This window comes from Phyllobates terribilis, unplaced genomic scaffold, assembly GCF_046119375.1.
Source record: "Phyllobates terribilis strain yellow unplaced genomic scaffold, ASM4611937v1 Scaffold_4__5_contigs__length_816908805, whole genome shotgun sequence".
Taxonomy (NCBI): Eukaryota; Metazoa; Chordata; class Amphibia; order Anura; family Dendrobatidae; genus Phyllobates; species Phyllobates terribilis.
The window spans coordinates 527188681-527204326 of NW_027362764.1; the positions used below are offsets into that span (position 1 = coordinate 527188681).

The 15646-nt window shown below is 38.9% G+C and overlaps 1 protein-coding gene across 1 annotated transcript in view; it reads right to left on the reverse strand.

Annotated features, from left to right (window-relative positions):
• LOC141264677 (1,25-dihydroxyvitamin D(3) 24-hydroxylase, mitochondrial-like) overlaps nucleotides 1-11672 on the reverse strand; it is a 49944-nt gene extending 38272 nt beyond the window's left edge. The window contains exons 1-5 of the mRNA XM_073676946.1: nucleotides 11463-11672; nucleotides 11148-11338; nucleotides 7655-7748; nucleotides 5029-5125; nucleotides 4852-4943 (exon numbers count right to left, since the gene is read on the reverse strand). Of these exons, the coding sequence (XP_073533047.1) occupies nucleotides 4852-4943; nucleotides 5029-5125; nucleotides 7655-7748; nucleotides 11148-11338; nucleotides 11463-11672 (684 nt within the window). The remainder of the gene's footprint in view (nucleotides 1-4851; nucleotides 4944-5028; nucleotides 5126-7654; nucleotides 7749-11147; nucleotides 11339-11462) is intronic.
• Nucleotides 11673-15646: the final 3974 nt, after the last annotated feature.

Consider the following 15646-nt stretch of genomic DNA (forward strand, 5'->3'; position numbering starts at 1 on the left):
GTTAGATGTGTCCGGAGAGAACTTTGGGACTGCTCAAGTTCAGGACCTGTCCTTAAAGGGGGCATTTGACCAGTTCACTGTATGTAATGGGGTTTCTCAAGATCCGGGGGCCAATACCAGGTTCCCCCACTTTGCAGTTCAGAGATAGTTGTTATATCCGGTGGCCAAACTAAGGGGCGGTGAGATAGTGGAACAGCTGCTAGTGCCAGGGTTATACAGACGGAGGGTACCAAATATGGCCCATTTACATGTTCTGGTGGGACACCTGGGGGTCAAGGAAACTCAGGAGAGGATATTGAGAAGGTTTTATTGGCCAGGGTGTTACCGAGAAATTCTGGACTATTGTTGGTCCTGCCACACCTGCCAAATAACAGCTCCCTCTTCCCACTTCTGTAGCTCATTAGTTCTATTACCGGTGATAGAGGTCCCCTTTGCGAGGATTGCTATGGACCTAATAGGGCCCTTAATCAAATCAGCCCGAGGCCAACAATACATTCTGGTGATCACAAACTATTCGACCCGGTATCCACAAGCGGTACCGCTAAGGAACTCATCGAGCAAATGCATAGCCAGGGAACTTGTCCATATATTTGCCAGGACCGGTCTGCCAAAGGAAATCCTAACGGATCAAGGGAATGAAGGAGCTGTGCAAGGTCCTCCAGATTACCCAGCTGCGAATCTCTGTTTACCATCTGCAGACAGACGGCCTAGTAGAGCACTTTAATAAGACCCTGAAAGTGATGCTCAAGAAGGTCATAGAGAAGTATGGATGTGACTGGGACCATCTGCTGCCATTACTGCTCTTCTCAGTATGGGAGGTTCCGCAAGCCTCTACTAGCTTTTCTTCATTTGAGCTACTGTATGGACGACATCCGCAAAGGCTCCTGGATATCGCTAAGGAAACCTGGGAAGCCGAGGTTGCCCCACACCGGAGCCTCATTAAACATGTCACTTAGATGCAGGAAAGAATATTGAAAGTGATGCCAATCATGAAGGCGCATCTCCTCCAGGTGCAGGAAGCCCAGGCAAGGGTCTATAACTGATCAGCGAGGCTGATGCAGTTTCAGCCTGGTGACTGAGTGTTGGTGCTAATCCCACCAGTTGAGAGCAAGTTCCTGGCCAAATGGCAGGGTCCATACAAGGTGGTGGAGAAATTAAGTCAGCAAGGTTAATTATAAAGTCCACCAGCCTAGCCGAAGAAAACCACACTAAGTGTACCATGTGAACTTGCTCAAACCGTGGCGGGACAGGGAACCTGTGGAAACTCCTTGGAAACTCCTTGCCAGGGAGACGCTCCCGAAGGCAAGGTGGAAGAGGTCACTATAGCAGAGACTCTATCGCCGGCCCAGAAGCAACAGTGTTGAGAACTGCTACTGCGTAATCGTGACCTGTTCTCAGAGTTGCTGGGGAATACTCAGGTGGTAGAGCATGAGATGCTAACAAAGCCACATGTAAGATTGAATTTGAAGCCGCACTGGATTCCCAAAGCACATCGGGAAGTGATCTCAGATGAGGTGAAGAGGATGTTAGACCTCAGTGTGATAGAGGAGTCAAAGAGTAGCTGGTCAAGCCCAATCATCCTCGTGCCAAAACCCAACAGAGAGTGGAGGTTTTGTAACGACTACCGCCGGCTGAATGAGGAGTCCAAGTGCGATGCATACCCGATGAGCTCATCGAGAGGCTGGGACCAGCGAGGTATATCACCACCATTGACTTGACGAAGGGCTATTGGCAGATCCCCATGTCCCAGATGGCCAAGGAGAAGATGGCTTTCTTGACACCTGATGGGTGCTTTCAATACACTCGGATGCCGTTCGGACTACAGGGGGCCTCATCCACCCTCCAGAGGATCCTATGGCCACATAAAAAGTATGCCACAGCCTACCTTGACGATATTGTAGTCTTTAGCCCAGACTGGGCTAGTCATCTACCTAAAATACAGGCCGTTCTGGTTGCCCTGAAGAAGGCGGGATTTACTTTAAATCCGAAGAAATGTGCCATTGGAAAAGAGGAGGCCAAGTACTTGAGCTATGTCGTTGGGAGAAGCAAAATAAATCTGCAAGTCAATAAAGTGGAGGCAATCCAGACCTGGCCGCAACCACTCTCCAAGATGCAGGTGAAAGCGTTCCTGGGAATGGTGGGATATTACCAGAGGTTTATTCCAAATTTTGCCATGATGGCCGCACTATTGACGGATCTCCTGAAAGGCACCAGATTAACCTTGGTGAAGTGGATGGAGGAAACAGAGTCCGCGTTTCAACAGTTGCAGCTAGCACTGTGTAAGCAGCTGGTCCTGGTCACACCAGACTTTAAGAATGAGTTTTTGGTCCAGACAGATGCTTCAGAGGTTGGTCTAGGAGCCATACTCTCTCAAGAGATGAATGGGGAAGATCATCCCATTCTCTATCTGAGCCGGAAGCTTTCATCCTGTGAGAAGAACTACGCAATAGTAGAAAAAGAGTGTTTAGCCATAAAGTTAGCCTAAGATACATTAAAATATTACTTACTAGGCCGGAAATTTAAATTGGTGTCAGACCATGCCCCTTTGAGATGGTTAAGGGAAAAGTGGGGTAAAAATGGCAGGGTAACTGGATGGTTCCTACTACTATGTCTTCAGGACTTTAACTTTCACGTGGAGCATAGGCCAGGGAAGTTACACGGGAATGCTGATGCCCTCTCTAAAATTCCGTATCTGGTATCTGAAGGTTCCCAAACCCCAGGATTTGGGCAGAGGGGGGGAATATGTGACAGAGTCACTGGTGTTATATACGAGAGGAGGTATGTGTCACTTCGGCTGCTAGCCTGTGTGAACTGAAACCTACAAACTTTCTGCCAGCATGTTGTACGCTGGGGGTTAACTCACTTAAAGGGTGTGTTTTCTTGTGCATGGCAAAGAGGATGGGAAGCCATTCACACTACCTCCCCTCAGGGCGTGGCTGAGCAAGATTAAATGCTTAGTCACTATTTTTTTTCTGTGGTCTGGTCTGGAGAAGGAAGTCACCAGGCTGAGATTGGAGACCAGAGAGCTCCACTGAATGACTTTGTTGGATTTTTTGTGATACCGAAAGCAGGCAAAACCCGCTCACCTATGAACTATGCTTTACTTTATCTTTTTGTTTTCCCGTTATCCTGGAGAGGACTGGTTTATTTTTGTGAAACCCTGTTAATAAACCTCAGGAAGTTAACCCGAGACGTGTGTCCTGTTTTTGACTCTGTGAGAGCCAAGCAACTTGCTTTACCACAAAGCATTCATTTTTAAAACAAAATAAAATTTACTGTTTGAATATTTGTTTTTTTATGATTTTTTTCTGCAACTGTTGGGTGCTACCATTTTTATTTACTTGTATATAACTGTGTGAGCATGACACTAACATGCAGAAAATGCAGCAGCCCCAGGTCATAGGAGGTCTTCAGCAGAAGCTATGCCAACAGATTGGGCAGCCTGGAATCCTCCTATCAATGCCAGGCTACTGATTTATTTTCACCACTGGAAGAAGTTACCACTGTAGCCTTGCTCTGAGTGGTGAGAGCAGGACTGTGGTGGTAACTTCTTCCAGCAGTGAGACAAGATCGTTGATGTGGTCTAAACACTGCCCATTAACTGTGCTCTGCTATATCAGTGCAAAGCTGCATTCAGATGTCCTTAAAGCGTAAACTTCTGAATGAGACTTTACTGCTAAGTTTGCAAAGTGCATAAGACCACATGACTTTGTCACTGACTACACTGCTCGGTACATTCAACTTCAATGTACATAGTGCAATTACCAGTGATAGTCATCTCTTCTGATGCACGTTGCAAATGCAGCAGTACAGCCTAATTCAGACATCCCTGAATCACAGATATCTAAATAAGGCTTTACATTGATATAGCAGAGCTCTGTTAGTGTGCAGTTTTCAGAACAAAGCCCCAAGGCAACTAAATAATAAAGTTAAAAAAAATTCAAATCACCTCCCTTTTCCTCCATTAAATAAGCACTCCCATTAATTATTTTATTCCCAAAGCCTGTGTAAAATTATATTGTACTGTAAATGTATTGCTTACTGACAATTGTCGTCTTCCCCCTCAATAAAACATTAATACTGTACATTTTGTCAACTGTCCAATTTTTTTATGACACATTCCCATTACATGAACACTATCATCAGAAATAGACCAACTGTTTAAATCAAGTTTTCCTGTTACATGCATATTTTTAAAAAAAATTGCCAATATTTTTTCTGTTTTTCACCATCTGTACAGAAAAAAAAAAAGCCATTTTGATTTTTTACTCTGTCTAATGGGGCTTTTGTAGACTTATACTTCCTCTCCTTTCTCAACAGGTGATAGCTGACCCCACTTCTCTTCCCTTCGCAATGACCTTTGTACAGGCTTATTAGAAACTTCAAAGCAAAATATATTCTCGAGAACTGACCAATGTGGCTATTTACATGTGTTGTTTCTTGAAACTACAGGAATTTAGAGTTGGAAAATTTCCCAGTAACCAGTGTGAAAATTGTAAAATTTATATTTTTATATTTTAAATATAGATTGTGATTTGTAAAAAAAAGAATATAAAAAATGGCAACAAAATTGGCAAAATACATGTAACACAAAACCCTGATTTAAACAATAGGTTATTTTCTGATTATAGCTACCCATAAACATGGCTCCCACCTAACTGCTGGGTGGTGATAATAATAATAATAATAATAATAATAATAATAATAATATCTTTGAAGATTTAATGTGTATAACAAAAAGTGCGTGCAATATGTATGTGTACTGTATGCTCTACTAACTACGTATCATTAAACAAACATATGCTACAATTAAAACTTTTTTTGACTGAGTACATACAGTATATACAGTACCTTTTTCACTGACTGTATGAATTGCAATGCATCGTCTGTACACGCCTCTTGGAGAAGACCACATCTTTCATTATACAGAACACAGCACATTGCTGTAAGGAGATGACATCAACTTTTACCATAATATAAACTTGAAAAGTGAATCAACACACTGCAATCATTTCTGAGTCTACTTACTTTCATATGTAAATTTATTAAGTTCAAAATACAAATCATCAATTTTTCCATGTTCGTCACATACTCGGTTGACATGGGTGATAAAATCTTGCAATACCTGCCAAAAGGTGTCGGATTTACATGTATGAATTTTTGTTTAGTACAATAAACATTCCATAGCATACGTAATAATAATAATCAGAATTAGTCAGCATTTTTTTCTGCTCTATTTTATTTGACAAAACTTTCCACATATTACTATTGCAGAGATACTCAGTTTTATTAAAGGTTTTTGGTCAGGTGAAGGTCCGTGCTAATCATCAACAGCTTTTTGACCTCTTAAGGTTTAACAAATTTGGTAGCATTATTCAGATAAATGTTTATAATTTTTTTTTAGAAGATAAAAACAAACTAGACCCATAAATTAAGGTATATTAGACCCTAAAAATAAGACTCCAGACATTTAAATGCAATCAGGAGCTCAGGTAAGATGAATACCCTTATTCAAACTTCAAATAAGAAATTATTAAGACCCCAAATTAGACCCTAAAATAAAATTAGGCTCCAGTCCGGGCACACAAAATTCATTAGACTACAGATTGGAATGCTACAATTAATTAATATCCCAAACCTGGTCTCTAAAATTAATCAGACCCTAGATTAGCCTCTAAACTACACATGTCAAACTCTGGCACATGGGCCAAATCCGGCTCCCAGGGTGGTTTTATTTGGCCTGCGACTCCAGAACCTCCACCCCTATGTGGAGCCACTATTCTACAGTATATGGAGGACTTTGTAGGGCCATTATTTTGTATGGAGTACTATGTGGGGCCCATTATTCTGTATAGAGGACTATGTGGGGCTCATTATTCTGTATGGAGGACTATGTGGGGCCCATTATTCTGTATGGAGGACTATGTGGGGCCATTATTCTGTATGGAGGACTATGTGGGGCCCATTATTCTGTATGGAGGACTATGTGGGGCCAATTATTCTGTATGAAGGACTATGTGGGGCCATTATTCTGTACGGAGGACTATGTGGGACCCATTATTCTGTATGGAGGACTATGTGGGGCCCATAATTCTGTATGGAGGACTATGTGGGGCCCATTATTCTGTATGGAGGACTAAGTGGGGCCAATTATTCTGTATGGAGGACTATGTGGGGCCATTATTCTGTATGGAGGACTATGTGGGACCCATTATTCTGTATGGAGGACTATGTAGGGCCATTATTTTGTATGGAGAATTATGTGGGGCCATTATAATGTGCGGAGGATTATGTGGGACCCATTATTCTGTATGGAGGACTTTGCGGGGCCCATTATACTGTATAGAAATCTATGTGGGGCAATTATGCTGTTTGGAGGACTACGTTTGGCCCATTATTATGTTTGGAGGCCTATGTGGGGCCCATTATAGTGTATGTAAAGCTATGTGGGGCAATTATACTGTTTGGAGGATTATGTGGGGCCCATTATTCTGTATGGAGGACTATGTGAGCCTGTTATACTGTATACTGGTTGGCCTGCGACTTTGTACAAGTTTTTATTTTTACCCCCTGCGTGTTTAAGTTTGACATCCCTGCTCTAAACTGAATAAGATCCCATAAACTTAATCAGACAGAACAATAACGCCTAAAAGTAATTCTTACCACAGAACAGATCCCTAAAAATTAAATTAGACCCCAGACAAAACTGTTAACTTGCTGCTGTGTATCGAAACATTGCTGAAAGGGTCTGAGAGATGCAGAGAGAAATTATACATTATGTCATTATTTTTTGACATTCCTATTATTCAGACAGCACAACATGTTTTGTTTTGTGAAAAGAAAAAAACTGTTCCTATCTGTTTCTGCACATAAGAGAACCTGTCACGTGAAAAAATGCTATTAACCTGCAGATATGGGATAAATCTGCAGGTTAATACCATTTTGAACTTGTCCGGTTCCAGCACTTAGACCCACTGCTGGGAGAAAATAAACTTTATTTCTCATGGTTGAATTTGGGTTTCAGTCACAGGCGTGAAGTCTGTGCGGGTTCATTCACCGCTCTGTGTGTAGAGAGCAGATACTTCCGGCACTGACTGACAGCAGCTCAGCATTAGGGCCGGCTGTCAGTCAGTGCCGGGGGGCAGTTACAGCTGCCGCTCCCTATACACAAAGCGGTGACTGAACCCATACCAGCGCTATGCCGATGACTGAAACCTGAATGCTAGTGGGAGGAATAACATGAGAGTTGCTTATTGGGACACCATATATCCAAATAATGGGTATCCAATGGTCCTTATGTGTGACCACCACTCCTATAAGATTATTATTCATATAAGATAATAATTTGAATTATCTTAAAGAAAAAAGCATATGATATCAATCTTAATAGTGAATATAAATCACACGAAAAGTAAATCTTCATTGCATCATTTTACTAGACAAACTTTTAATTTGAAAGAACATGAATGTGTAAACATCTAACACAGATGTACTCATATAATTACAATAAACACATATCTCTTAATTTTTAGATCCATATTTTAGGCACCTCTCTTGCTTACTAAGATAGATACTAAATCAAATAAAACTTCCCTTTTTGCACACACACACTCCATAATATTTTGTTGTACAAATATGCAAAAATGCAAATCACCTCATTTATTTGTACATCCATTTTTGCAATTTCTTTGATTTTCATCAATTTTGTTTGCGCGATTCTTCTCATGTTCAACCACTGCTCACCTTCACTGTGAACATAAATATATGCAATATATACAGTATAAAATATTTAATATGGACTTTTCCCATGTAAACTGTCAGTACAATTATGCTTATAATATGTGTGCCGACTCAGCGTCAATCTGGCCACTTTTGTGGGGGTGAACTATTCTTAACCCTGCGTCAGGCGCAATAGGCCTGACAGGCACAGCTCACACATTTTTGTTTCCCCCTCCACTCCAAAGAAGCATGGGATCCTGCCCCTCACTGCCCGTCCCTCCCAGTACCTTCCTATCCTTAGATGCTGCTTGAAACCTCCCCACTCTGTTTTACCACTGTCCCTGCGGAGAGCAGGTGTGAGGTGTGATCTTTGTGGCCTCTCAGGCTCATTGCACCTGAAGTTTCTCACTTTTGAAGGTTCATACTTTCTGGGGTTTTTTCATCACAATTTTTTATTTTGCTCATTTTATGAATGAATAATGCAAAGTTTGCGTATATTTCGTAGAAATAAGTAGGGTTTTCTTACCAATAAGAGGTTTTCTTTTAGAAATGGTCTCTCAGTCACATTGTGCCTGAACACGTAATAATAATCTCTGATATGATATGATAATATGATCTGCCAACCTTGCTTTTCTGTCTGCCAATGTGTTTCTTCTGCTGAACTTTTAACTTGTGAATCTAAGTGAATATGCCTCCAGTAGCATCAAAATGCCTTATAGTTAAGTTTTTTTTCCCTAATTTTAATGTTTAGCAATGGTCATGTCCTGAAAACTGGAGGCTATTTGGTGGTAGTTGTGAAATTTGGGTACTTTATATTTTATTACCTTTATGGTTATTAAATGTTTTGTTTTATCTGATTTTGATGCATCCCTATGAAGATTACTGATTACTTTTAAAGCCCAGAAATTAAGATAAATAGATATTATATGCAGTTTTCTAACCTGTGCCTGTCAGGCGCACTGTGCGTGAACTCAGGAGTGCAGCAGATGCGCCTCACTCAGGGTTAATTATGCCATAAGTATTATTCCTTCATTCAGTAAGTCAAAGGACCTGAGCCATTGTTTCATGTGAGATTGCCCGGTGATCATTTCTGTATGCTAATTTGTGGAATGCCTGCTGATTACGGATTGCATCAGCTTCCTGTGGTGTACTAGTCTGTATCACTTGGAGGACAATTATGCAGTCGAATTGAACAATTGCTTAATGAGGGAAGAGCCATGACTACCTCTCCCCATTCCTGTGAGACAATGCCCTGAAATGGGAACTGAGGATTATAAAGGGGCCTGCTCCTGTCACCGATGTGATGCTACAGGACTTCAAGCTAGGGACCATGGTTCCAGCTAGTGCATTACAGAACTGCTCCACTGCCCAACACTGAGCGCATGAATTAATTTAGATAACCCATGTTGTGACAATCAGATCAGCTGGCCACAAACCTCGCTGTGCTCGGTCAGCTTCTAAGTTTGCTGGTACCTCCTTTCTATGGGTTTCCCACCAATAGCGGGGTGCTGCTGGTTGGGGTAGTTGGCCCTGGATGCCTCAAAGTTGTGGATGTTCTAGTCCCTGGTGAGCCAGCGGAAGGGTGAGACTCTGTCACTTGCACAATCCTGTGTCCTTGTTTTGAATGTAATATATGCTGATAACTGTTGGTCACCCAATAAAGTCTTACCGGAGTGTGGTACCCTCACCCTGTGTTGTCTGAGTAATGTTCTGCCCACGGGGAAGTAATATGGGTGTTCAGTGGGATGGGCCCTGGCCTGTGCAGTCTTTCTAAAAACAGCCAGGACAGTGGACGAGAGCACTCACTGACCCTTGTGTCTCCACTTGTACTCTCATTCATAAAAAGGGCAGTGTTGATACCTGTTGATAAAGTTTTTGTAAACTTTTTCAACTTGGAATGAATTAAATACTTTTTGTTATTTATTTATTTTACAGTATATGGTGCCATGATATTCCACAGTGCTTTACAGACTTTTGATGGCCAATCAACAAATATCATAGAACCTACATTTTGCTCTGAAGCTACTATCTAGCATATGGCTGAGCAAATTGGCTAAAGAAATACCTCTAATTATTAAACTAGCCTCTACTTTCTTCTTAAATTAACTAGATTACTTATTTTGTCATCTCATCTCTAACAATTGTCATCCATGTTTCCAGGTGACTTTCAAAAAGTTTTCAACCTCTCATGAAGCAAAGTAATTATACTCTGTTTTCATTGGTTGTCTTTGTTTTTTTTGGAATGACTTACGACTTTCATTTTGAATAGTTTTGAATAGCTTGCCAGCAATTTATTGCTGTTGTAATGACTTTCAAAGCTATACATCTCAAGGGACTCTAAAGGATGTAACTAACAGCACTTGTAAATCTCCTTCACTAGAACCAAATCCAATAGTTTCTACTCTTTTCAGGCACTCTTGCAATAAGGGAGAATGCTACTTTCCCAGATCTGGTCTCCATTGCACAAACATACCTATCTTTAAAAGATTTCACAGTATGCTTAATTCTTTCTCCTTCCTGAGTTGTTATAAACTCCTCATATGATATTTTCAATTTTGTAAGGATGTGCTTTATGGGAACTGACATATGTTTGAGGGCAGTGTTCCCATACCCCAGTCCTCATGAGCCACCGACAGATCATGTTTTCAGGATTTCCTTAGTATTGCCCAAGTGATAATTCCACCTTCTGTGCAATACTGAGGAAATCCTGGAAATGTGACCTTTTGGTGGCCCTATTTTGTTCTGAGGCTACTGCCTAGCATTGGACTGAGGGTAATGGCTAAAAAAATGCTTCCAATTATAAAACTAGCCTATACTTTGTCCTCAAACGAGCTAGATTACTTATTTTGTCATCTCATCTCCATGCTTCCAGGTGACCTTTAAGAAGATTTCACTTTGGAGTAGGGGAACACTGCTTAAAGGGGACCTGTCAGGACACACATGCTGCCAAAACCACAATTATGAATAAGACAAAGGCTGCGTTATTTCAGTCTCTTTCTATGTACACAAATAGGAAAAGGCCTGTAAGTCTAATGGAGTGAGGCAGAGAGACATATCAAAGACACACATAGTTTCAATCAGCTTTTCAAAGTATGGACTCTCTGAATATTTTGTTAGCAAAATAATTTAACATTTGTGTCTTTTTATAATATCTAATATACTAATTATAAAAAAAACTCACTTGTTAACACATACATAGTTCTATCAAATTATAGCGCAAAATCTATACAGCATATTGTGGTAGCGATGGAGAGGTGTACTTTGCCAGTTTTGCTAATGATTTCATTGTTACCTATTCCATACTTTTTTTACTTGAATGATAACAGGGCATTTAACCACCAAAGATTTGCTGTTCACAAACTAGAAGATGTATTTACTTAATAAATATTTTTCTTAATTAGTGTACTGTACAATTATTTTGTACTCACAGTGTAAGTAGACCATAAGCTTCATCCCTATATTCTCTATACATTTTCCATGGTTTAATCTCCATTCTTTTGGGATGAATGCTTTCATGTCGTAACAATGATTCCAGGAGAGCTGGGTCTCCAATTTGTACTGACTTGAAAAATCCAAGATTCATCTTAAAAATTCCTCCAAATTTTTGATGATATTTATACTAAACAATAAACAAAAAGGAAGAGAACAAAACAAAGGATTCCAAAGCTTAATAAGTAAGATAATATTATCATATAACCATATATAATAATAATAATCATGAAGTTATCATACAATAAACATGCCATAATTTCATGTTGATTTTGTAGTCCTCCATTCCAAATGACATTTAAGAGGCTTCCAATAACAGGCAAATCAATAGGTCCTGGGAGAGAGGAGAAAGGTAGTAGTCTTTCTTTTGTAAGGGCAATGCTTTCAGACTGTGTGTGGAAGTGTATTTTGTGCAATAAATTCTGAGCAATGCAAGGTGACAAAACTAATGAGAGAGTCTTCATGGCAGATGCTCTAGATTTAATACGTCCTCAGTAAATATATTATATACTTGTCTGAAAGTGTTTGTGAAAATGGAAAAGGGTGGCATGAAAGTTCTTTTTTATTTAACAGTTCTACAAAAAAGATACAGTAACCTTAAATATGATTGGTTAAGAGTTTATGGGGAGGGGCAAGGTCTGGGTTTGAATTTAGTCAGTGCTTATATCAGGATAATCAGAATCAACTTGCTGTTTCCTAACTGAGAAGATAAACCAGTTCAAGAGACTCAAGTTCAAGTGCACTTCTAGGTAACAAAAGTATTCAAAGCTGGAAACTTGTTTAGTACAAAGTTATTTATAACTTTTCTTAACATGTAAATCCAGAGCTATTCCCAAAGAATTATATTATTCTTTATTGTGCCAAACCCTCATCCATTCCATCGATTAGAATAATTATACAACAAATAAAAACAAATTCAAATTCAAATTGCAATAAGGTATAATATTAAAATACTAGTACAATTTGAATATATAAATTTTATCAGTTATTATATTCAGCTTTGTTACAGACACCACAATAAAGTTGATATTTGATGTTTCTGGTAAGATTGGCTGACAATATTTCCAAGTTTCAAATAAATTATCCAGCTTTCCCAGGATTTTAAGTGGCAATTCATCTTACAATGCATTCTACCCTCCACAATCATTGTGTATATGCCTTCAATATTTTAGAACTGCTGCTGACAATCTCTGTAGGAGCTTCAACGGTGGACTTAATGGTTGACACACAACTTTCCAAGAAATACACACAACTTAGGAAGAGATAATTAGTAAGTTTTTGTTTGGCAGAACTAAAATTAGAACATACTCCCATCTTTGAAAGTAGATTTACATTTATATAAAAACACAAACATTTTAGGTAAAATTCCTCTTTTTTAATGTTTAGGTCTTTAAATGCAATATTATTCTCACTATTGAAAACAATATCTATTGTAGAGGAGCATACAAATTGTTCTTTATCTGTAGAGTCTGGTAATTTAAGCAGGAATGCCATCCTGAAGTTCACCCTAAATCTGGGACATTTTACTCAGAGTTCCTTATTTTGGGTTGTATATAGGCCATTGTTTGATTTGCTAAAATTAGTCACGATTTGTAAACAGTGAACTACTTGAACTTCTTAAACCACCAAGGGTTGTTTTTGTCCTCACATCTAAATAGGTATTCGAGAACAGGACTACTGAACTCACTTGAACCAAAAGTAGTGAAAGGACATGGGAACTTACTTTCACAATAGTCTTTTTCTTTGACTATTCACAGAATGTTTGATGTTGTTATAATAGTGACATATTCTAAATTTAGAGAAATTCAGCTGAAGATTTTTGGCTTCCATTTAGTGCAAATGCCAAGAATACTATTTTTAGCCACCTTTCTATAAAAAGTAGGTCTAAAGATGTGCTTGCAGAGTCCATCAAGAAAAGCTCCTTGTTCCGAATTGAATGCTGTATGTTATATATGGCTTCAAGCAATCTTTAAGTACATTGGACAGTACTTGAAAAGCTTTTTTCTCTTGCATAATAACAATTGTATTGTACAATAGGTATAATCCATTTAAACAGTACTTTTAAAATGGAATTACTTTTGAATGACATCATGGGAATGAAAAATATATAACTTGAACATTTTAAACATCAAACCATTAAATCCAAAACAGCACATTGGTAAAACTGACAGCTACCAAGATACTACTAAAATTACTATTGACGGAATTTTTTTTGTTTTATACATGACTACAGAGATTTGAGTGCTTGCAGTAAAAATGTATTGAAAGGGTTCCTCACAATTTGTTTACTGTAACAAACATGCTGACTGCATGATTTTGTGTACCTTACATACTTTTTACCCGTTCCCAGATCATACCTTCTCGACCAGACTAAATTTTTCAAATCTGACATGTGTCACTTTATGTGGTAAAAACTCTGGAATGCTTCTACATATTCCAGTGATCTGAAATTATTTTTTGTGATACATTGTAATTTGCTAGAGGTAAATTTAGATCAATAAAATTTGCGCTTTTTTATTATATTATACAGTTGAAACTAGGAGTTTACATACACTATATAAAATGACAAATATGCATGTTTTTCTCAATATCTGACATTAAATCAGAATAAACCTTTCCCGTTTTAGGTCAATTAGGATTACCATAATTTTTAATATTTGCCAAAAGCCAGAATAATGAGAGAGAGAATGTTTTAAGGCATTTTTATTACTTACTGCAAAGTCAAAAGTTTACATACGTTTCATTAGTATTTGATACCATTGCCCTTAAACTGAACTACTTGGGTCAAATGTTTGGGATAACCTTCCACAAGCTTCTCAAATTAGTTGGTCGGAATTTGGGCCAATTCCTCCTGACAAAACTGGTGTAATTGATCCAGGTTTGTAGGTCGCCTTGCTCGCACCTGCCTTTTCAGCTTTGCCCATAAATTTTCAATAGGATTGAGATAAGGGTTTTGTGATTGTAGCTTCAAAACATTTTATCCTTAAACCAATTTTGTTACCATTTTTGCAGTATGCTTTGGGTCATTTTTAATTTGGAAGACCCATTTTCGCCCAAGCTTTAACTTCCTGGCTGATGTCTTGAGATGTTGCTTAAGTATTGCCACATTATCTTCTTTTCTCATGATGCCATCTATTTTGTGAAGTGCACCAGTCCCTCCTGCAGCAAAACAGCCCTACAACATGATGCTGCCACCCCCGTGGTTCACAGTTTGGATGGTATTTATAGGCTTCCAAGCTTCTCTATTTATTCTCCTAACTTAATGATCGTCATTATGACCAAAAAGTTAAATTTTAGTTTCATCAGACCACAGAACGTGTCTCCAAAAATTAAGGTCCTTGTTTCTGTGTACATTTGCAAACATTAATCTGTTTTTTTTATGTTTCTTTTGAAGTAATGGCTTCTTCCGGGCAGAATGACCTTTCAGCCCATGTTGATACAGCACTCTTTTCACTGTGGATATTGACACAATCTTACTAACTTCCGCCATCATCTTCACAAGGTCTTTTGCTTTTGTCCTTTGGTTGATAAGAACATGTCGGACCAAAGCACGTTCATCTCTGGGACACAGAACCCGTCTTCTTCCTGGGAAGTATGATAGCTGGACATTCCCATCTTGTTTGTACGTGCATATAATTGTTTGCACAGATGAACGAGGCATTTTCAGGTATTGTGAAATTGCTCCAAACTCAAGATATTTGACCGACGAGGTACCTGCCACTAGAATATGGAGTCAGAGTCGTTGCTTATTTATGGAGTCAATATTGGTGTCTTTAATATGATGTTTCTTATATGTTTTTATCCTAGTCTTTTGTTTGTCTTTTTTCTATACAGGGTAATATTTATTACTTCATGCACTGATTAATTGGTCATAGACTTATTTATTTAATTTTTAGCATATAGATTTATATTTTATAATTTTCTTCACATTTATGCACATTTTCCTTTTTCCACTCATACTGTTCTTTCATCAGCCCCTATTTGTCACTCTACACATAGACTACATTCACCAATGTCTTTAATGTCACACATATATATTTCACATCCCTTCCCCTTTATATTTCATCATTTGTTGTACTCTATGCTTTTTTGTTGTATCCTGCAGTGGCTTGCATATACATATGTTTGTCCACTGTATCTGTGCCCTGTGCATTACATCCTGGAACGCATATTCATGCCATTTCTGTCGTAATGTTGTCCGTTGCATCTGATGACCTGTGTGTTCCACTCTGAAGCGCAGAACGACGTCACTTCTGCCCTACTGATGCGCTCCCATTGGAACGCGTCATGGAAGTGATGTCTAAAATCATGCATGACACCCTCCGATCAGAACCACCTGTTTCCACTCTCCCCCGCTCCAGCAAGCACTTCTATTGGCTTCTTCTTATTTAAAATTTCAGCAGGCCCCCACACAAACTATCCCTCGATAAAGCCCGTA